Genomic DNA, 21294 nt, shown 5'->3' with positions numbered 1-21294 from the left:
ACAGCTTTCCCTGGCTTAGATTTCACAGTCTGAAAACCAAACACGAGTGGGTTATGATGAAGGAGCGAATATAGGGGATAGTTCAGCGAGATAGGCCCACAAGCAAACTGACAACAGGGTGTGAAGGTGTCACTCTCGCCTCCTGGTTTACACTCTTCTTTTTTTCATCCCCTTTTTTCCCTTTCTTGTACTGCTCTGTACATACTCTTGGATGTACACAGCGGTATGTTCGAATGAAGAGGATCACAGTGCACTCACCTTCATACCTGCATACCTCAGAGCTGACTGAAAACTGCCAAAAGTCACCGTCCCCTGTAAAACCATGCAACATACACATTCAAAACCTGGACATGATACTGAGTTGTTGGTATTTCCATACTAACGTCATAGTTTAAATTCACCGCAGATGATCACACAGCCTCAGAAATATAACGTTGATGTATTTGCACAGTTCTGTGCAGGTTAAAGCAGGAATTTCACTGCCTGATGAAACACACCAATATTGTGGTATTCACAGTACTTTCTCTATAATGTTCCATGATGTCATACAGCAATGTGCAGATATTATGAAAAGCAAACAGACTGTAACCCTAAGATTAACAAAAAGTAAACAGTACAAGCATCACAAGAAAAAACAAAAAAACAAAGAAATAGCCAAAATTCAGAAATATTTTCATAATTCCACGTTAATGTTGTATGTAACATCTTAATTGGCACAATGTCTAACCACAGTAATCAGAAGACGCAGAAAAAAGAAAGAATCATTCAGTATTCCCTTCTGCATAAGCGGAGCGAAAAACACAAAGAAATGCACTTCAAGTTATACTTAAGAAAGGTTTTGGCAAATATACAGTTAGTATAATCACTAGCGCTTGAAAGCCAGAAAATAAGTGTATATATTTAGATATTTCAAATGTCTGAAAGTATAAACAACACAAATGGCATCTAAGTCCATTTAGCAAAGAGCTTTAGCTATTGCAATTACAATTTAATAATTGAAACCAGAGACAAAAGACCATCTATGTAGAAACAACAACAATCATTATGAGAGAAGAAGTGAAAAAAGAATACCAGATGAAAACTTTTTTTTCTTTAAAGCTAAAATAAAAAGAAAGAGAAGAAGGGAACATTATACATCACAGGCTGATCTTAAAGATAGATTGTGAACAATTCTAACTCACCACTTCTGCAGCTCTGATGGGCTCGGCCTTAGTCGTCTGATCGAAAGGGCAATGATTGTGGGGGAAAAGAGGTATTTCTGGTCATTCTCCATTTACAATACGAGGTGAAAATCCATCAGCAGGATCCGCGAACCTTCAAAATTCTAATATCTGTCAAATAAATTGTCAAGATGTATTGATGATCATATACACATATTACTTTAAATGGTTTGGCTATATGACATGATTCTCAGTGTACAGTTGTATTTTATCAGTGTTCTTATTATTTTGACTAGATTTAATATTTACAAATCCAAAATCTTAAGTGAAAATTGTTTTGGTGGACTAAGTAAAAAGCTAATCAAACTAGATACCAATACAGGGAATGACCAAAAGTATTTCGGTGTTGCACTTCGGTGTTGCACCCTTCTCCAGTCCACTGCAGATAGAGAGCAATGCAAGTTCTACAACTCGAAGGACAGCCCGTATTGGCTTGTTTTAATACAAAATTAGGTTTAAGTCTTACTACTGTTGTTAAGAGACGTGGTTTGTGTTTTAAGAAGGTTTGTTTTTTGATCGGTCAAGTTTGAATTCTTTCTTACTTACTTCTACCTCTCCTTGTACCGAGCACTTTCAACGTCATGACGCAACACGCGAATGCCGACGTTCCAACTCCCTATTGGAGAAAACCTTCCCACATGCTTAATCGCATAGCCAATCAGATCCCAGAAACACTGAGCACTCTGACTGCAAACACGGAAATACACAGTGAGATAAGCAGCTCGTCCGCGTAGTTATATTCCACCTTTTATTGCAATCAATTTAAGCACCAGTTAATAAAAGCAGACATTGCTCGTAAAGCACATAACCAGGTAGACTGTTAGAGGTTTTTTCTCTCCTTCTATGGATTTAATGCAGCTTCTGTCATGGGCCTGCATCGTATTTACAGTCGGGATGTTCTCGACTGGACTGTAAGTTTAATTACTGACTAATGTAATCTTGTATTGCACATTTTCCATTCATGTTTATGTTACTTTATTGGTTTGAAGGAAACATAAGTACAATAACATTAATCGTTTGAACCCATGTCATCCACAGTGGTGTTAACTTATAAAATAAACTTTACACTGTCTCTCTGTCTTTGCCCACGTGTGTGTTCGTGTTTCTAGGACCGACCTGAAGAAGATGAGAGAAACCAGGAGTGCAGATAACATCCAGTTTCTACCTTTCCTCTTCACATGTCTTAAGTGAGTGAGTGAGTGTGAGTGTGTGTGTGTGTGTGTGTGTGTGTGTGTGTGTGTGTGTGTGTGTGTGTGTGTGTGTGTGTGTGTGTGTGTGTGTGTATGTAGGGCATTGTTGTCCTACTGTTCTGGTCATCACACCTAATGGCAATCATGTTTCCACAGTAACCTTGGCTGGTTTTATTATGGGATGCTGAAGAAAGATCAGACGATTGTCTTTGTCAACGTTGTCGGAGCTCTTCTCCAGATCCTGTACATTATCGTGTACCTTCACTACACAAAGCAAAAGGTGTGCAAATAAGGGTGTAGACGGATGCCACTCAGAGTGGATCCAACTTTTATCAACATGTGCTGCTGGCACAATCCTGTCTCACGTGATTTTGTGTGTTCATTTCAGAGGCTGGTGACGTCCCAGACTGTAGCAGCAGGGACGATGCTGGCGTGTGGTTGGTTCTACTTCACCACGTTTCTAACTGAAGGAGACACTCGGCTCAGCCAGCTCGGCCTCGCCTGCAGCGTGATCACAGTCAGCATGTACCTGTCCCCACTTACCGACCTGGTACATTCTCACAAGCATTACAAATTACCACAACAAGCACACTGCATGCTCAAAGTCTAATGAAAATATAAGAAGATCAAAAAGTATCTTCTTTCCATCAATATGTAATACCTACCGGTAGTCAGAAATACTTTCTTGATTTACTTAAGTATTTCCATTTTCTGAGGATGTTTACGTCTCCTCTACAACATTTCATAGGCAACTATTATACTTTTTACTTTATTGCATTTATTTAACTCTAGGTGCTATTTAATCTGCAGATAAGGATCAATAATTAAAAAAAAATAGGGTAGATTTAATTGTTCACCAGGGGAAGGGTATACACCCAGCTGTATATAAAGTAATTAAAGTAGTGTACACATTACTAGGTAAATTATTACAATCTGAGAAGATGATGTATCACTCTGAAATGGGCCTGCCACGTCAAAATGTATACTTATTGTGCCTTAAGTATATGTTGGTGCTTTTTCTTTGGTTCTATACGGTGGCAATGCTAATTTTAGTAACATTTTTGAGTAAACCTGCTTTCACGTCTGCTGCCAATATTCAAAGTATCACAAGGACGGACAATTGACTTCTAGAAAATCTAAAAAATGCCAAAAAGAAACTGTAATGCTTTTCAGTTTTGTATCACTCTTAATTGCGTGTTCTGTGGTACAAAAGTTTAAAAAGTTTAGTGTCTTATAAGAGTTTTGGTTTGTTTAGATGCAATCTTTATTAATTATAATAAATCTATAAGTTATTTATTTAAATTATTCTGAAAGAGTTTAAGCCATGAGGTTATTGACTTATTGTACAGCTCAAATTGTAGGCAGTCATTCATGTTAATAGTAAACTCTGTGTTTCCGCCCCTTAAAACTCATAAAAACCTGTCAAATGACAGCTGGTTGCATGTCTAAGTGTAGCTTTAGGTGGATGTATGTTGTTCCTGTAAAGGAGCACTAATGTTAAAATAGACACAAGTGGCGCCCAGGGCTGGACAGTTATTCTACTCTACAAAGTTGACATATTTTACCTCTAAAAAGGCACTGCAAAAGAATGCATCCTGTAAAACCTGTAAATTATTATTTTTAGGCAGGATGTTGCTTTTAAGCACCGAGTGTGTTGCTAAACTGTTTTTTTAACATGTGTCACAGTGCATAAAAATGAGTGTGTGCAATATTCACTTCAACAACACAACTGTAAACAACACATTTAGTCTTCTTTTTTGACCATGTATCTATACTAAACTTCTGCACAGACAACAAGCAGAATCTTTCAATATCAGTGTCTAAGTATCTGACGTCCCTCAGGTAAACTCTGCACCTGCAGCTATTTACCAGTATCTCTTTCCTTTGTCTCGCTGTGTCATCTTGTCAGTCCATCTACTATCCTGTTTGTCTCCTTCCCTCCATCTGCTTCACAGCACTAAATGAACCTCAGTCAGTTTCCTGCCTTTCTTTTTCTCATCTGCGTCTTCCTGTTATTCTCTGTCTGTATGTGTTTGCGCCTTATCCCCTCGGTTACTTTATGTTGGCTCCTACATCTTACATAATTTTTCAGTTGGCACTTATTCAAAGCACAATAATAACTTTAACATTGGGATAGTATCACACTGATTTAGGCAGTTCGTTTTGAAAGGCATTCATAGTGATGGACTTGTTTATACACAAATGGTAACAGATATAGTTGAGAGAAGAGTTCATACCTTGCATACTTGGTCACATCCACACACTAATCGGGAAGCCAATTTCTTTGTGTGTAATATAGAAGTTTAGTTTTGAAAGTTAATACATTTTTCCAATGTTGTAATTGTGCGAGGGGAATGCCAAAGCTATTTGACCATCTCACAAGCACTTTCATTTGATTATACTAGAGCCCCAATGCAGTGTGTTTTGAAGCCGCATTCATTTTTGACTAATGGGGGAGCATGTATATTTCTTTTTACACATTGAGCTGAACAGAGCAACATAATCATTCGTCTGGAGTTCACAAATTACACATATAACTCTGATTTACTCTCTTTTTAGCTCTAAGGTCTTCAACGTCTGTGAAAAGTATTTTGGTCTGTAGCTGCTTAGCGCTCAACTGTGTTAACCAGCTACTTATCACTTTGATTGTCTATTGTTTGTTATCAGGTTAGTTATTTTTTTTAAGTTGCTGCTTTTAATAGGTTGATAAGCACAATGAAAGTGATCCAAAACAAAAAGTGACAGGCCTAAGATGCTAAAATGCTGCTCAGGGCTGATGGGAACTGCAGAGGAGTCAATGATAATCTTTGTTTGTCACTCCGAATTATATCTTTGACATTACAAAGGAATTTGATCCATATAAAACAGTTTAATATTTGATAAGTTGTTGTTGCTCTACTCCTCTTTCTTTCCCTCCTTTTAGGTAGAGATAGTGCGTAGTGGTGATGTGCAGCGCTTGTCCCTCCCTCTGACTGTAGCCACATTCTTCACTTCAACCTCCTGGGTCCTGTACGGCCTCCAGCTAAACGACCAATATATTGTGGTAAGACATATGCACTTGATCACACCTGCTAACAACTTTAAAACAAACATTTAGGTCAAATAAAAGCTATAGTTTCCTAAATGTTCTTCCTGTTTGTGTTCATTCCAGGTTCCAAACACACCTGGGATCTTCACCAGCCTCATCAGATTATATCTGTTTTGGAGATTTGCGGCTGTCAGTCAAAGCTCACCTGCCTATAGTTCTATGTAGAGAAGAGAAATGAGGGGGGAAGTAATAAAAAACGAAAAAGATCTGTTGACTTCATGAAGGGCTGCAGCAAAGACCCTTGCCGTCACCTGTCTTGTATTTTAATCATACAGAGAGACAGCAGAGAGAGATAAACTGTTAATGGGTGAATCACTGTTGAAGGGGGGACCGTGTTGTGGGGTTGTTACCTTCTCGGGGAGGCGAACACAAATAATGTGTTGTTTGGTTCAACAGTTTTTTGTCTGCAACTACTTGTTAAACACGTCTTCTTCTTTGTGTCCTTTAAGTGCCTAATGTGAGATCTTGTTGTCATTAAAGATAAATGGCATTTACTGATCTTCCAACTTGCCAGGAGACTTCAATCTGTTCACAATCCGGTGAATGTGATTGACTCACCTCCTACAAGCCAAAGATGTTGTGGAGTTTAAACTTGCTGGCTGCTATTTAAATATCACATATTGTGCTCTGTTCCCTGGTACTCGTGTATGGAATAATATAGTATATCAATATTATTCCCTGTTGATGCAATGATGGTTTCATATCCTTTTGGAGTCTCGCTTTTGTATCACGGTGCAGACAAAAATAGAGTCATATCAGTAGCAGTCAGTTACGTTAGTTTTTTCTATTATATATTTTATGTCTTTTTGCTACATAATGTGTATGTTAGATTGTGTCCACGATAAAATATTCTCTACTTTTATTGTTAATGCTATTTTTATAAGCTATTTGTATATGAGATTAAAAATAAAAATGACAACATAGGGGTTGTTTACAAGAATGAGTAATGTTTATTTCTCTGGTGGCTGGTTTTCATGGGTAATGGAGTCTTGCTTGTCTCCTCATTATAAATTGTAATATGGATATGTTATGCAAATGAAACAGCCGGGTGTCAACAATTCACATACTTAAAAAATGTGTAAGAACTTTAAAGGTGCCATGTAAATACATTTTTACAAAAACTGTCAATGACTTTTGTTGCTTATTGCTTGTTAAGTTGTGAACATGCTGGACATGAAAGTGAGAAAGCTGCACTTGACCCTTTGAAGACGGAAGATTTGTGCTGTGGGTTTTGTTTTGAGCGCAGTATTGAGCTTACATGCAGATGTGTGGAGATAAGCATGTGTGTATATGTGAGAGACAGAGATTGTGGTGGTTGTGGAGCAAGAAGAGACAAAAGCCTGTTTGATGGTGCAGCAGTGTGAATGTTCTGTTTGTGTGAGTATGTTGATACAGAGAGGGCAGTGGTGGGAAAGGCCACGCCAGAGGTTCTCATCCCATGAGTGTGTGTGTGTGTGTGTGTGTGTGTGTGTGTGTGTATGTGTGTGTATGTGTGTGTGTGTGTGTGTGTGTGTGTGTGTTACATTGGCCTCTCTTCCTGAGCCCAAAGAGAGAGCATACCCCTGACAGAGAACACAGACACAACACTGTATTGTGCTGGAATTGGGTGTTATGTAGAAAAAACTAGGCCAAAAGTCCTGCAAGTTGGAGATAAATGAGCTAGAGTTGAATGAGGGAACAAGAAGAAAAAAAGGGTACCCTTTTGAGAAGGAGATGAGGAAGCAGAAGGGTAACATTTGTAAATTAAACAAGAGGTAGGAACGGTTAAACCTGGGACAAGAATATCCCAGGAGAAATAAAGGTTTGGCTTTTTGTGTTGTTCTGGTATAACATGACAGAATTTCATTTAAACAAAAAACTCATGCTAGTGGCTAGCTGGGTTAGACTGTATTTCAGGTAAAAGGATGGTGTGAGCTAAATGCTATCATCATCATAGTAATGCTCGGCGGGCAATGCTAACATGCTGTTTTGGTTTAATGTTGACAATGTTGACTGTTGGAATTGAGCGTGTTAGCATGCTGACATGTGCTAATTGGCACTTAGCAAAAAGTGAAGCTGTTCGTAATATCATTAGCTTAGCGAGTGTTAGATCATTTAAATGTTGACTTGATAAAGGATCTGGATTAAAAGTCTGAAATAAACAAGTGAACACAATACAGTTCATCCTGAGACAAACCACATTTTTAATTTTAACTCATGAACAGTTGTCAATACGTTTCCCTTTTGGCGGAACTAGTAAAGTCAGGGGATCCACAGTTGAATATATCCTCTGAGGACCACGAAGGTCTGCACAAGTGTGTTTACCAATCCAACCAGTAAGCAAAGTGTTGAGATATTTCACTGGATAAGGGAGTTTGATGGATTTGGCTTGTTCTAAAATGAAAATGATCATGATAAAAGATTGTTATTTTTTAAGGTAAAGCACAGTGACAGCATAGAGCATATCAGTGACTCATTAGGTCTGATAAAGTGGAGGCCTTGTAAATAGACATTAATCATATATGAGGAAAGAAAAAAATGGGGGAAGTTTAGCAGTAAGAAAAGGAAAATGATTAAATCATGAGTCCAGGACAAGATACGGGAGTATTGGGTGTTGTCCATTCTTCTACTGAAAGAGACAGACATGAATAAGGTTGGAGGGACAATGCGTGGAGTCAGATAGACTGGCCGGGCACACCCCTCATTCCCAGCTATGGTTTGTAAAGAGACAAGATGTTAAATGCTAAGCAGGAAATCAAAGCATGGTCCTTACCCTGATGTGTACACATCTTTGTTCGTCAGCCAAATAGTAACATTGGGCCAGTGTTTTGTACATGAGTGTGTGTGGAGGAGTAGGGGGTGATGAGGGCGGGCAATCAGCTGAACAATGAGTTCAACTCACAAACAGGATCCCTCTGTTTCCTGAAGTAGAGACTGTCTCCTCAAACAGCACACACACAGCTGACTCTTGTACTTCTGAACACATCCTTAAAGGCTGTATGTACACTGTGTTGTCTCTTACAGAAACTGCCCCATTCTCTCCCCATCTGCATTCCGATGTCTATTTTTGCTCATTATAGGCAAATTCTGATCTATGCTTTTTGTTTCCTCCGCAATTACAGACAACAAAGTCTCTGCTAACATGCAGTCTGCAGACAGTGTGCATACTCAGCATATAAACACACAGGATACACATAGCACTCTTGGGGGCAGTCAGCAGCCTGTGCACTTTCTACCATCAGTAAAAACACACCTGTCCCAGCTGCTGTTTACGATGAGAACAACAGGGAGAGAAGGAATGTGCTTCCCTCAGTTTTCCTGTCAGACCCTCACCCTTCCCAGCCATTTCCATCCATTCCTCCTCACTTTAATGGTTTATCTAATTATCTGCTCAGCTCCTCTTCTCAAACTCTGTCATATCTGTTTTTTATCCTCATCATGTTTATCCTTACTTTTTCCTAAATCCTATCTCTTCTCATGTCTTCTTTCACCCTCTCTTTTTCTCTATCAGACTCCCCTTTAACTTTCATTCATTTAAAATGAGTTGGTGGCCCTGCCATTCTTCTCCTACACTTGTGAAATAGTCACACATCATGGTTGTAATCAGATCTGTTTCGTGAAACTGTCAGCCAGTCTGAGGTTTATATAGATTTAGTAAGCAGAGCTACAACCCAAGCTTTCTCAAGCAGGAATCACTTCAAGCTTGTTTGGTAAATTTTACACAAAATTCCCTTATTAACAATCACACTAAAGCGTTCTCTCATGGCCTTTATACCGGTGTACATGTCTGTGCAGGCACCACCTTGTTTTTGAACGCAGTTGTTGTTGTAGCTATTTATGGGTAACCATGTGCAGTATAGCAAGTCGTTTTCTATTCCCAGTTTTCCCAGCACCCCCACTTTAGTTTACTTTTTGTAATCAGCATTTTCCCCCTCAGAGCCTGGTGGTTGCACAGCTGACAAGCAGTGTAAGTAACACACACCTTTGTTTCTTTTATACACACAACAACAATTTCAAACATGTGACTTTTCAGGTCTTTCACTATTACCAGTTGTTGCTGTTAGACCTTTGCTCTGTACGGAAATAGGTTTAAAGGCAGCCCTCCGGTGTGTCCTAAGTTGTATATTGTGTGGTTCAGTATGTCCTGTGTCTGTCTCCTATTCCTACTCATTCCTCTTCTTCCTCCTCCCTCTGCGTCTGCCGCCCTTCAGAATGGGAACAGTGAGTGAAGTGATATGTGGACAGCTAGTCATTAAGCTGTCAGAGGCCGGCTATGGACCAAAACACTGTCAGCACGGATGAACATACACATTTCACCTTTGATATAAATCATTTGTCAGGTATCCTCCTATCAGTGGTTCAATAACTGCGCATGACACTACTGGACGCAATAACAGCATTGAATGTGTCAAGCTCCAAGCTTCATTTAACTGGCTTCAAAAGTTATATTTGCATTTAACTCATAAACTTCTTCTTACTCTTGTCGTCTGCTATAAATCATGAACTTGCATAGTGAATACAGTCACAAAGCAGGTTACAGTTGCCAAAAATACAATTAAATATCAAGCAACCAGGTGGTTCTGAACAGTTAAGGACTTTATGGAAAGTTAATGTCTTTCCAGTCTAAAAATGACACACACACACTCACCCATAAATAAGGGAGGGGAGATAGTCCGGTCTGAACATGCTTTTTACTTTGGCATCCATCCAAAACACACACATGCTGCAGATTTGTGTTTGTATGTTTTGAGAGGCATGGAAGGTGGATTTAATGTGTGTGTGTGTGTGTGTGTGTGTGTGTGTGTGTGTGTGTGTGTGTGTGTGTGTGTGTGTGTGTGTGTGTGTGTGTGTGTGTGTGTGTGTGTGTGTGTGTGTGTGTGTGTGTGTGTGTGTGTGTACTTCAGTACAGTGACACACAGAAATGTGTTTGGTGATGTCCACAAGCCTCAGTGACTGGTGGACATCCATTTTGTTTGACAGTTGTACTGACAGAAAAAGGGTAGACCATAGTTGGAACTTGTAAATTTACTTGGGGGATGACATGTTTTTGGAGAAGTGTGTGTCTGAGTGTGTGTGCAGGACACACATGTCCGTTGTGATGTGCAGAGGTGCTGAGGAAAGACAGGAGACACAGCTGTTCAGGGGACTTGGAGTCTGTACTTCTTGCATTAGCAAACATTTCTGCAGCTTCCTGCACTGTACGCACATTTAAAAGTTTGCTACATCTCATCGTGTGCAGGACTAATTCTGCATGGCAGCATTTTGGCAACAACAAAGAATAACATATAATTCACATTAGGATATGTGAGATATATTGGATCAGTATCGGTAAAAATACATTTATTTCACTATCATCCGTATTCATCAGAAGTTCCAAGGTGTTCCCCATTATTGGTACATACTGTTTTTTAATCTTATATTTTGATTATCTTTTTAATCATCAGAAAAGACATAAACTCATCCATTGAATCATCTCACAAGAACAAAGGCTTTACACAACATAATTCATTTTTAGGTGAATCTGAAATCAACACACTTGCGTGCAAACACTGGCTTCACTTTTGTAGGGAGGAGTCTTATCAGGAAAACAAGTGTAAACTAAACTGAGCTGTAGCTAAGTAATTATGCAACCAACAAAACCCTGAAGAGTTGGATTTAGGAATAGAGAGAGAAAACAAATGTTTCATATTCAATGGCAAATCTTGGGGTTTGACTGTTAAGAGTAAAAGCAGGGTCCAATATGGAGTTAATAGGTTTGTGTTCTGTAGGATGTTCTATGGTCTAATGTCAATGTTTTCACGTGCACTGTAAATGCAATATAGACCCTCTCCAAGTTAATTTAGTCAATATACAGATGACAATGAACAGAAGCATGTGAACATAGAAATTAATGCTGAGTGATATAGCTTACATTGTCAGTGACAAGTAAATAGGTAAGACGAACGAGGGGAGTGAGAGAGATATTCATCCATGTGGGACAAAATGAATAGCAAGGATTAGCACAGAGGGACCAAACAGAAGCTGAGTGTCTTAACTTATATCTGACCTGTCATCACAGATTTGTGACCTGACAAGTCGGTGTTGACACATCATGCGTGATCCACCTGTTGCTGACTAACCTTTTTCCACACAAAACACGGGAAACCGACAAATCACAAACAAGGTCGCCCCCTAATGGTTAATGTTTATTATAGCAGAACGTTTATTCTTCCAGAGTTCCAACACTAATGTGACTGCAACAGCTCTCTACGGATGTTAGAAGACAAAAACAAAACGCACAATACAACCATTGTGCTGTTTCACAATCCCTATACTGAACTCTTTCACCCTGTTGCGATGTGTCACTCTGTCTGGGTGAAAAAGGCCTGTTTTTACAATGTTCTTCTACCAGTCTAACTGGCTCACCTACCTTCTTGTTGCTGTCGTTCTGTATCATGTGTCCTGAGGCTTTTCTTGGCCTTGTACAAAATAGGTTGATTAAATTTAAACCCTGTGGCACAAAAGATCCACTTAACCTGTTCATGCAGATCTGGCACACTTGAGTGATTAGGGGCACGCTTGCTCTTACACGCAGGCATGCCCACACAGTTTTCCATGACATTTAAATAAGGAGAGTCTGTTTTCATTCATCTGTTCTACAGTTCATGCTGTTTACGGTCAATACAAATCTGACAACTTCATAGCTTGTGGCAATTAAACTGTTACATTGACCAGAAACATGTTTATCATTTTGGCTGTAGGGAAGGAAAATGTGACAGGTGATGATATAAATAAAACATTCAAAACCAAGAAAGTACTTTGTGAATCAAATTATAAGCCTGTCAAAATTACAAAACAGGAAGTTATTAAGTAAATTGAAGGTTTCTATCGGAACTGTGTCATGGAAAATGACTTTTGAGTGATATTAATTAGAAAAGAGAAGATTGCTACTGTATAAAAGACAGGTCATTTCAGTCATTTATTGTTTTTCTCATGATATGATAGAAACATTCGGCCAGCCAGGGCTTGATCTAAATGAAGAGATTCTGATTTATGGGATGCTACAGTCTAAAGTCGTTCAAGTGCTGTGCTGTAACACAAGTACAGTGTAGACACATCATTCAAGACAGGACCCACATACACACAGCAGAGAGCATGAAAGTCACAGCCAGAGTTCACAGACACACCACATAATCATAATGTTTATGAAAATACAGTCGAAGCCAGTTGATTTTAAAATATTACAATAAAGACAATCTCCTGCACTGAAAGGATACATAACTGGGCTTTTACATTCTCCAAAAAATAATTTGTTATTAGCTTGAGTATAAGTAATAATGAGCTAATGTCAACTACAGTAGCAAAAACAAAGCTATAGAAAAACATTTTGAAGTCATTCAGAGCTCATAAAATAGACCTCTTTCATTAGCCGGCTTTATCCACCCATTTCTATTAAAATCACATCTCATATCATATCAAGCAAACAGCACACTTTAATACTGGACAAGTACAGTAGGCTTTCTGTCAAAATCTGAAACACTGAAATCTATTCACGTTATTTAGTCGGACTGCATTTTGAGAACATTATTCTTCAGAACCTTTTTGTTACTTTAGCATCTCTTCTGAGAACATTGAGGCAACTGTGAGCGTGTTTATTGAAATGCCACACATATCCATTTTGAAATGCAAAACAACAGCTTCATAAAATACAACCTAGGACTATTCTGACTGTGAGACCTGACATTGTGACGAGAGCCTCCAGAACATTACAATTTAACTACCGCAGTAAATTCACAATCTCTTATTCTGGATTATATACACACTGTTAACACTTGTTGAGGCTACATAAAACAATCAAGATATAAAATTAGACATACAGTACATCTGAGGTGCTTTTACGAGGTTTCATTTATCTGTATATACGCCAGTTAGGAATCCTAGTTACACTTGCATGCAACATTTTTATTCAGTCTTTCTGGGAAAAATGAAGACGTTTAAAAAAGGGCAGATTATTTTCTTATTCTGCAAACAGATAAACCTCTTAAAGGGGATTACCTCACCCTGCCAACAGTATTCTGCTTAGTCTACAATCACTTCAAAGTCCATAGGAGCATTGCGAATAATAAAAGCGGGAAAAACAAGGAGCCAAACGTCCGACTTGATAGTCAGGCCAAGTGCAAAAGCAAAAGAAAATCTGATATTTATATAAAGATCTCAAGGCATCAATTAGGAACTCACATTAAGGGGTGAATACGAACCACCTTTAGCTCTACAGACATCAGACAAACTGTGGTTGCTGAGGGAACTGTGCACATAAACTGTCCTGACTACTATTTATTTGCTGAGATTTGTTGCACGTGTTTGGATAGTTACCCTGCGTGGTGGCGGATCTTCGATGCTTCGATTTGCCACCAGGTCCTGCAGCTGCAGGGCTCCTCCACCGATGAAGCAGAAGGCTGGACACACAGGAGCTGAACAGTCCATATGTGCCTCCCACAGAATCCGCAACGAGTGGGCATCATAGAAAGTGACACGTCCTTTGTCACAGTCCAGACACACTCCCAGTCGGGGTGGCAGAGGAGCAGTATGAGGGTGAGGCAGGTTATTATGGTTGCTACTGTGGGAGTGAACTCCCCCCAGGCTATGGCTGTCTCCCTGGCTATGAGTGTGACCGTGTCCTTGAGGAAGCAGGATTTTGCCCATTCCCATTGTGAGGAAGCAGAAGGGAGGAGAGTCCTGGCCGTCCTCTGCCCCACTGTCATGGCCACTGTCTGGGTCGCAGCTTTGGGGAGGCAGAGGGAAGGAAAATATTAAGCTGGATATGTAAAATACTCCATGTCATACACCATAATTCTAGCTTTCCACCTCAATGACAATAAAATACCTGAATACTGAAGAATGGTCCGAGCCTGTCCCTCAATAACATGTTTATTACCCTAATCTTAACCACAGATTGGTTGGAACTGTTGCACTTTTAGTGAGTTAAAAATAAATATATTTCTGAGTATACACTATTAATTTCAGTGTATGTTTTTTTATCAGTGAGGAGTTTTTCTTCTAGTATGTATGTATGTATGTATGTATGTATGTATGTATGTATGTATGTATGTATGTATGTATGTATGTATGTATGTATGTATGTATGTATGTATGTATGTACATGTATGTAAAGATCTAGAAAGTTCTGAATTCTAGCTGCAAAACATAGAAGTGGGTAGGAGTGTTTCAATGCATGTACTGTCAAAACTTCTTTCAATCGAAGTAACAGATGTCAATAGTGTTGTAGGGATAAGTGCATTATATTTGTCATCAGTCATAAGAAACAGAACATAAGTCTTCTGGTTGACGTTCTCAAGTGTAGTTATATTTAAGAGGGTGCAATTTAGTTACCGAGGGCTGGCCATGTCCTGAGGGAGATGAAACCACTCTTGTAGCTTAGCCTCCTGCCCGACTCCTACCTGCAAGACAGACAATCAGAAAGACACAGATCATTGGTGCATGTGGTTACAAAGCACATTATAACAACGTATCATAATACTAAACTAACTGTTTTCCTCTCACCTTAACCAGGTAGGATCCAGGCTCCACAGAGCATGCCCAGTAGTGTCTGCCTTGATTGACAGACAAGTCGCCCACTAGCAGGTCAGAAGTCAAGTGGCAAGAAGTGAGTGTGCGGTCTGCGGCCTGCAGAAGGGAGAGGCCTGGCACACTGCGGGCATACGTTTGGCCTTTACCTAATGCCAGCCTGTCAGCGTGCAACCCCCAGCGAGAGTGCAAGGAGAAACTCAATACTGAGAGAGCGTAAGAAGAGGGATATAGGGAAGGAAACGAGGGGCAAGTGGGGGAGAGAGGAGAGAAATGTACAGTAAGGGAAGTGTGGGAAAGGGAGTCAGGAGGGAGAAGCGGTTAGATCCTGAAGCTGGGACAGGCAGGCTACAGCAAGCCTAAACGTATAACAGAATAAGAGTTCAAGAAGATTTGGAAGCAGATCAAGAGAAAAGGTGCATTCCAGAGAAAAAGTAGGACTTAGGGGCCTCAACAGCAGAAGAAAACAAGGTTGGTAAGATAGCATTACCTGATATACATATTGTTTTAACCAATCAGATTAAATGCTTTTGTGTGGAACAACAATAAAATGGAAAAAATGGACCATAAAATAAACAGTGCATAATGTATGAAAGTGCAAAATAACAGACCTGTAGCAAGAAAGACAGAAGTAGAAAGTGTCTGACTGAGATGAAACTGGAATGGAGAATAAGAAAAAGAAGGGATGGTGCAGAAGGTTAAATAAAGAGGAAATGAAGAGATGGAGAGAAAAGAAATAACAACATTAGTCAATCAATTGAACAAATGGCAATACTGGAAAAATATCCGACTTAAAATGTTTCTACCAAAGTTTTTCTTCGTTATCAATGCAAAACCAACTTGTTTTATGGACTCAGTTATAAATATACATTACAATTACAATTTCTGAGACTTTTACTTCTCAATAAAACAACAAAAACAATATTTGATATGAATTCAGTGAAATTACAATGAAAAAGTAGAATGGAAAGGAGGATGAGTTTTTTGTATTGAATGAAAAGTAATATTTGAAACATTGATCATGTAAAATAATGGTTTTCAATATTTTACCAGGTGCTGGTGGAGTATGGAGGTAAACTTCTTCACTGTACTCTCCAAACCCGGCCTTGTTGCAGCCTCTCACCCTGAGCACATACACACTGTCCATCTGCAGTTGATCAACCACAGCATTGGTCCCTCTCACTTCATCCAGACGCAGCCATGATGTTGCAGCATTAGGGGATCTGGTGCCTCCCCACGTTGCTGCTGCTCCTCCAGCTCGTCGCTGGTATTCGACAGAGAAGTGCCAAGCCGGGGCCGAGTCCTGAGGGAGGCGCCAGCACAAAAACAGCTGATCATAAGCAAGTGTCTTCTGAGTGTCGATGACTGGAGCCAGTGGGGCTGTGGAGAAGACAAAACAATAGAGGCAGGTTACATTAATTTACAGTCATTTCATTACACTTTAACGCAGTTCATGTCAGGAAACAAAAGTGCCCACCATGTATGAAATCCAAGCTACGGATAAGCTTGACCTCTTTGGTTGTGTCCAGATGAAAGTGTCTGAAGGAGGGATCAGCCGAGAGAGCAAAACATTGAAGGTTTTCTATGGCCTTCCCCAACCTGGAGAGTGAGAAACACAGAGATGTCAGAAAGAATAACCATTATCTTCATTTCATTCCTCTTAAATTCAGGATTCAGCTGACTAGGCGTGTTCTACCTGCTGTGAGTGACTCTGGCAGCCTGTACGAAGCAAGGTTGATCGGTCTCCTTGAGCAGCTCCTGTGTGTAAGCCATCAGGCCCGCATGCTCAAGCAGGCCTCTCCTCTCTGACACCTGGGAAGACAGGGCTTCCCCCTTCCTGCAGCGGGATCCCTCCAGGGCCAGAGCCAAAAACCCCTGACGCTCTGAAATAACCACCCCCAGCTCTCTGATACAGTGGGTCAGCTGATGCAGGGCCACTGAGCTGTTTGCCTGGAGAGAGACAGAGAAGAGAGAAAGTGTTGAGATAAAGACCAATGAAAGATTTGGAATGATAAACACAGAAAAAGTGTTGTGTCATTGCACAAAAGTCCTAGGCCTCTAGAGGGCCCACTTATAATACCCATCCCTTTAGATGCAGCTGTAGTTACAGTAAACCAGCAGGATAGGCAATGGATGAATCACCATTGTTTTGAAGCACAGCAAAAAAAAGTAATTTCCTCTCCACTACAGTATGTTGTTGATTGGTGTCAAAAAATAATGCTGTTTTGCAAGGAAACATGGCTTACATTTCAAGCCAACATCCTGCTTTCACCCGTTATACAAAAATAAGTTATGGTTGATTGTTTAGACAACAGCACAGGATGAATGACAAAGTTCCTGCTAGCTACAAGGGATAGTCATTGCCAATGTATTGCAGCAGAGCCTCTTTGAAATACTCTTGCACCAACACAAAGAAAAGGATTTTACAATTATTGGAAACAGGTACTTTGACAAAGAAGAATAAACAAAGTTCACCTCCATCTGTTTGTTGGCAGCTTCCAGTTGAGTGATTTGACTCTGAATTGTCTCCTGGTTGGCCAGAATGAAGTTGACTTCCTTGGTTACTTTGTCCTGTAAGACCAGAAGAAAAATTGACTATCAAAGCTGCTAACATCTAGATCTCAACACAGTCAAAGCGGACTCACCTTGAGGGCCTGGTAAGCCTGTGCTATGGGCAACACTTTGTGCCCATGGTGGACACGACGGAGCTTACAAAGTGGGCACAGTAACTTCTGGCAGTTACGGCAGTACCACAGCAGTCTCTCCTGCTCATGCTCTGTGCACACCAAGACCTAGAGTGCAAATAAGGTGTTAAGCCACAATGACAATAGAAGAGAAAGCTACCATAATTGATCAACAAAAAACAAAAACAGACTAACCTTTGGCCGAAAGTTGTTGGTGGGTAGAATGTGTTCGTGCTGAGCTCGGGGGGTTCCCCAGGGATGGTAGAGTTTGAAACATTCATTGCAGAAGTTGGACTTACAGTCAGCGCAGCCCTTTGTAGCCTCCAGAGACTGAGGAGGCTTACAGAAACCACACATGATGGCTATGCTGCCCAGACTTACTGTGTGCCTGTACCTAAAGGGCAGACAGGGCAACAAGGAGATAAGAACTGGGCTAAAGAAATACTGCAGAAGAAAACTAGGAAGCCAATAAGGAGCTACTCAAACAAAGGGAAGACAGAGCACATCACAGTTTGACCTGCTCTCTTTTCAGTAGTTAGGAGTCTAACTCTTGTTACTGCCTGACCTGGATACATCACCAGCAGCTGCCCTGTTAGTACATCCTGTGCAATAAAACATGCACCGTCACACTTTTCTGACCAACAGAACCACTGTCTGGGGAGGAAGCAGCTGCACTCATCAAAATGCTGTGTGTGAAACTGGTAAACTGCCTATCCCAACCCCAGAATGCTTATTTTTTCAAAGCAGCTCCTCTCACTTTGATCTCCAACATTTGAACTGACAAGTGACGAGGATGATTAACTTTAAAGAAGGATATGAAGAACTCTGCTTTAAACTTTCCGAACATAGATTTGGTTCAATTTGATGTTTTGCCATAGTTTTGTGGTCCAGTACACTGCAGTTTTTGAGCTGTCCCTGCATTCTGCTCTTTGGTTAAGCCTTAAATCAGGAGTAAAGGAAAGATTCATTATTGAAACTCCTTCCTGCAATTTCCTGTCTCATTTATTAAGCACTGTCGACTAAACTCTTCCTTCGCTGCCATTCGTTATGCCTGCAGGATTGTTAAAAATGTTTTTCTTTCTTTGTAGTTACTGTTAATGAGCTGAGGATGAGACATTATGATAGGATGAGATAGCAACGAACCACAAGTAATGTTTTTTTGCCAACACCATCAGCTCTGACTATACCGGACTACATTCTCTCTGCAACAGTACTAGATTTATGGTGTTTAAGTGTATGAAAACCTCTCCACAATCCGCTCCAGTGTGAGGTTGCGGAGGCAGTCTGTCAGGCCTTTCTCTCCGAGCTCCACGTCCTGCTGACAGGAAGGACACGGGAACAACATGGGGGGAAGGGTTGCCTCTTTTCGCCTCCGCCCTGGGTACGTGCCGCACACTGAGGGAAAGACACAGGTAAAGGAGGGGATACAAAGGATAAAGAGTCATGGATAGATAAATAAAGGATAGAAAAAAGAGCAGACCTCCATTTTCCCTCAATGAAATAAAAATAGATCACAGTGATAAATAAGTAGGTTAGCTCATTGTGGAGGAAACACTATTAAACCTAAACTCAACATACGCATACTGCCCTTTATGCCTCCTTGACTCTCTGCCTTGATGGCCTTTCCTATACATGCACTTAAATAAGTTCTGAGATGAGCCCTAGATGCACAGCAGGATACTGATGCGTCAGCTACATCATCAATAAACTCACATCTTTAGCATCGTATCACGCTTTGCATTTTTTCAAGGATGATGTCACTCTAATATGACTTAATGCTGAGATCATACAGTTTCATTTTCTGAGCTAATTGCATGGTAGGCTGTCATAACATCAGGTTTCCACTTAACAATCATCATGGCCAAAATAGTTAAGAATATTGTGGATATTATTGCAATATCTATAGAAAAATAATGCTAATAGTCAAATTCAATTTTAAGTTGTGTCTGATGTTTCTTCATCAGTTAAATTACATAAATGGTGTAGGGTGTTGGGAAAGGTCAGACTAAGAAAATACAAAAATAAGGTAGCTGGATTATTTACATGAGATAATCAAGTGTGTATTATTACCATAAAATCTATTTTTCATTTTCTAAATAGAACTGCTATTACCAATAGCGGGACACCCCTTTTGCAAGGCCATTTAAAGTCCATCAGTTTCCTGTACCAAACACCTATACGTCATCTCCACATCCTTTCCGCACCTGTTCTGAGGACTCGTTCCAGGCGGTCGGGGGTTCTGGGTGTTGGTCTTCTTCCTTGTCGAGGGGAGCGGTTGTTGGGTGTTGAGGCCGGTGAGTTGGGCTCTGGAGGAAGGTCTGGAGGAGGGTAACCTCTTTGTACCAACACCTCTGCCGCACACAGCAGACACACACTGTGCTGGCATGGCAAAAGGATGGGCTGCTTCACCATCTCATCACATACCGGGCACCGCAACTCCTTTTCCATACTTTTCATGTTAGACTGGAGAGGAAATAGTCAAGAAGAGAACTGTGAGGCGTTACATCGATAAAGGCTGAGTCATTAGAGGAAATAAAGACGGCTATTTACATTCTGCACCTCCTGTGACCTGAAAAATGTATGTGAGATATGTAGGAGTCAAGAGCGGGAGGGGGAGCAGAAGCAGGTGGTTATGTAGGTTGATTTCCAATGTTCAGAGCCAAGGAAAGGCAAATGTGAAGGAGAATATAGCTTTCCCTGATTTCAAGTGTTAGCCTGCCTCCTTTGATATTGAATGGAGTCAGTTAGCCTCCCATTCCCTTTTAACCCTTATTATGTAGAGTTAGCCTAACATAGGATGCTTTGGTAATTGACTATGAGATGTGTTCAAGGGGAAATGTTAAAACCAAAATGAATATATCTCTCGGTTGTTTTTTAATGGTGCTGGTTGTGGAGGCCCTGTTCAGGTGTTAAAGCTACTAAACGCAGCATCCCGTTTCTATGACAACGCCATCATCTCTGTCTTCTTATCGTATGCGGCACGTAAGCATTAAGCTATTGTTAGCAACATATATTGTGGATTCATAATGACCAAAATATACATTATTTATATCGTACAAGGATTGGGTGTTGTGCATTTATGTTTCCACCAACAGTGCTTTGCTGAAAATCAAACCTCTCTTTGATTGGATTGTTGCCAAAATATGCTGTAACGAAAGAAATGCATCACATTCCTTCATTGCGGACACAACCTGTGCATCCAGATGGATACGAGACGAAATATGGCAACATCGTGTGCTTTAATATGAAGGAGAAGGACAAAAGATACATAATATCACATTTACACTATGCACACGTGGTTCAAAAACATAGCGTAATAAAAATGAGAGACATACTCACACTAATGCGAACCAAAGCATCCATGATAGAGGTAAAGGTTTGTAACTCCGTTTCTGCCATGGCTGCCAGAGCTCTGCGAAATGATGTTTATCTCTGGGGAAAGACAGGTGCAGGTTAATGTCAGTCACACCGACCGAAAAGCGACCCTGGGCCTCGGCTGGTGAACCGGACAACAGATCTGCTGTGGCTGGTTTTCTGTGCTCTGTGTTGCGCACACGCTGATTATGTGC

At 40.4% G+C, this 21294-nt stretch overlaps 2 protein-coding genes and 1 long non-coding RNA gene across 5 annotated transcripts in view; 1 reads left to right on the top strand and 2 right to left on the bottom strand.

The window, feature by feature from the left end:
- Positions 1-1798, bottom strand: part of LOC134861005 (uncharacterized) — a 51515-nt gene extending 49717 nt beyond the window's left edge. For both annotated transcript variants that reach the window (XR_010165344.1, XR_010165345.1), the window contains exons 1-3: positions 1767-1798; positions 1182-1331; positions 259-312 (exon numbers count right to left, since the gene is read on the bottom strand). This is a non-coding gene — a long non-coding RNA (uncharacterized LOC134861005). The remainder of the gene's footprint in view (positions 1-258; positions 313-1181; positions 1332-1766) is intronic.
- A 109-nt stretch (positions 1799-1907) lies between these two features.
- On the top strand, positions 1908-6626 carry slc50a1 (solute carrier family 50 member 1). The gene is made up of 6 exons (XM_063880359.1): positions 1908-2131; positions 2330-2407; positions 2567-2690; positions 2799-2960; positions 5334-5453; positions 5562-6626. Exons 1-6 carry the CDS (start codon positions 2064-2066, stop codon positions 5661-5663), a joined length of 654 nt encoding a protein of 217 aa, XP_063736429.1. The 5' UTR covers positions 1908-2063; the 3' UTR covers positions 5664-6626.
- A 4313-nt stretch (positions 6627-10939) lies between these two features.
- On the bottom strand, positions 10940-21287 carry trim46a (tripartite motif containing 46a). Of its 2 annotated transcripts, none has more exons than XM_063878535.1 (12): positions 21065-21287; positions 19930-20188; positions 18970-19120; positions 17921-18119; positions 17687-17833; positions 17517-17636; positions 16738-16991; positions 16519-16640; positions 16092-16421; positions 15018-15247; positions 14847-14914; positions 10940-14238 (listed from the first exon to the last, which is right to left on the bottom strand). In XM_063878535.1, the coding sequence occupies exons 1-12, from the start codon at positions 21122-21124 to the stop codon at positions 13791-13793; spliced, it is 2388 nt and encodes a 795-aa protein (XP_063734605.1). In that variant the 5' UTR covers positions 21125-21287; the 3' UTR covers positions 10940-13790. The 2 variants fall into 2 exon arrangements, with proteins under 2 accessions (XP_063734605.1, XP_063734606.1); XM_063878536.1 differs by having other exon boundaries at positions 17517-17612.
- Positions 21288-21294: the final 7 nt, after the last annotated feature.

Source organism: Eleginops maclovinus, chromosome 3, assembly GCF_036324505.1.
Source record: "Eleginops maclovinus isolate JMC-PN-2008 ecotype Puerto Natales chromosome 3, JC_Emac_rtc_rv5, whole genome shotgun sequence".
Taxonomy (NCBI): domain Eukaryota; kingdom Metazoa; phylum Chordata; class Actinopteri; order Perciformes; family Eleginopidae; genus Eleginops; species Eleginops maclovinus.
Note: the sequence above shows the minus strand (reverse complement) of the source record. Positions and strands in the feature narration are given on the sequence as shown.

What these genes read in the sequence shown, in the direction of transcription:
- trim46a (XM_063878535.1), bottom strand. Translation starts at nt 21,124, where the DNA reads ATGGCAGAAACGGAGTTACAAACCTTTACCTCTATCATGGATGCTTTG. An exon ending in ATGCTTTGGTTCGCATTAGT is followed by an intron (nt 20,189 to 21,064) that starts GTGAGTATGTCT and finishes TTTCCTCTCCAG; the next exon opens with TCTAACATGAAAAGTATGGA. An exon ending in CTGGAGCGGATTGTGGAGAG is followed by an intron (nt 18,120 to 18,969) that starts GTTTTCATACAC and finishes TCTGCCCTTTAG; the next exon opens with GTACAGGCACACAGTAAGTC.
- slc50a1 (XM_063880359.1), top strand. Translation starts at nt 2,064, where the DNA reads ATGGATTTAATGCAGCTTCTGTCATGGGCCTGCATCGTATTTACAGTC. An exon ending in GGGATGTTCTCGACTGGACT is followed by an intron (nt 2,132 to 2,329) that starts GTAAGTTTAATT and finishes TCGTGTTTCTAG; the next exon opens with GACCGACCTGAAGAAGATGA. An exon ending in TTCACTACACAAAGCAAAAG is followed by an intron (nt 2,691 to 2,798) that starts GTGTGCAAATAA and finishes TGTTCATTTCAG; the next exon opens with AGGCTGGTGACGTCCCAGAC.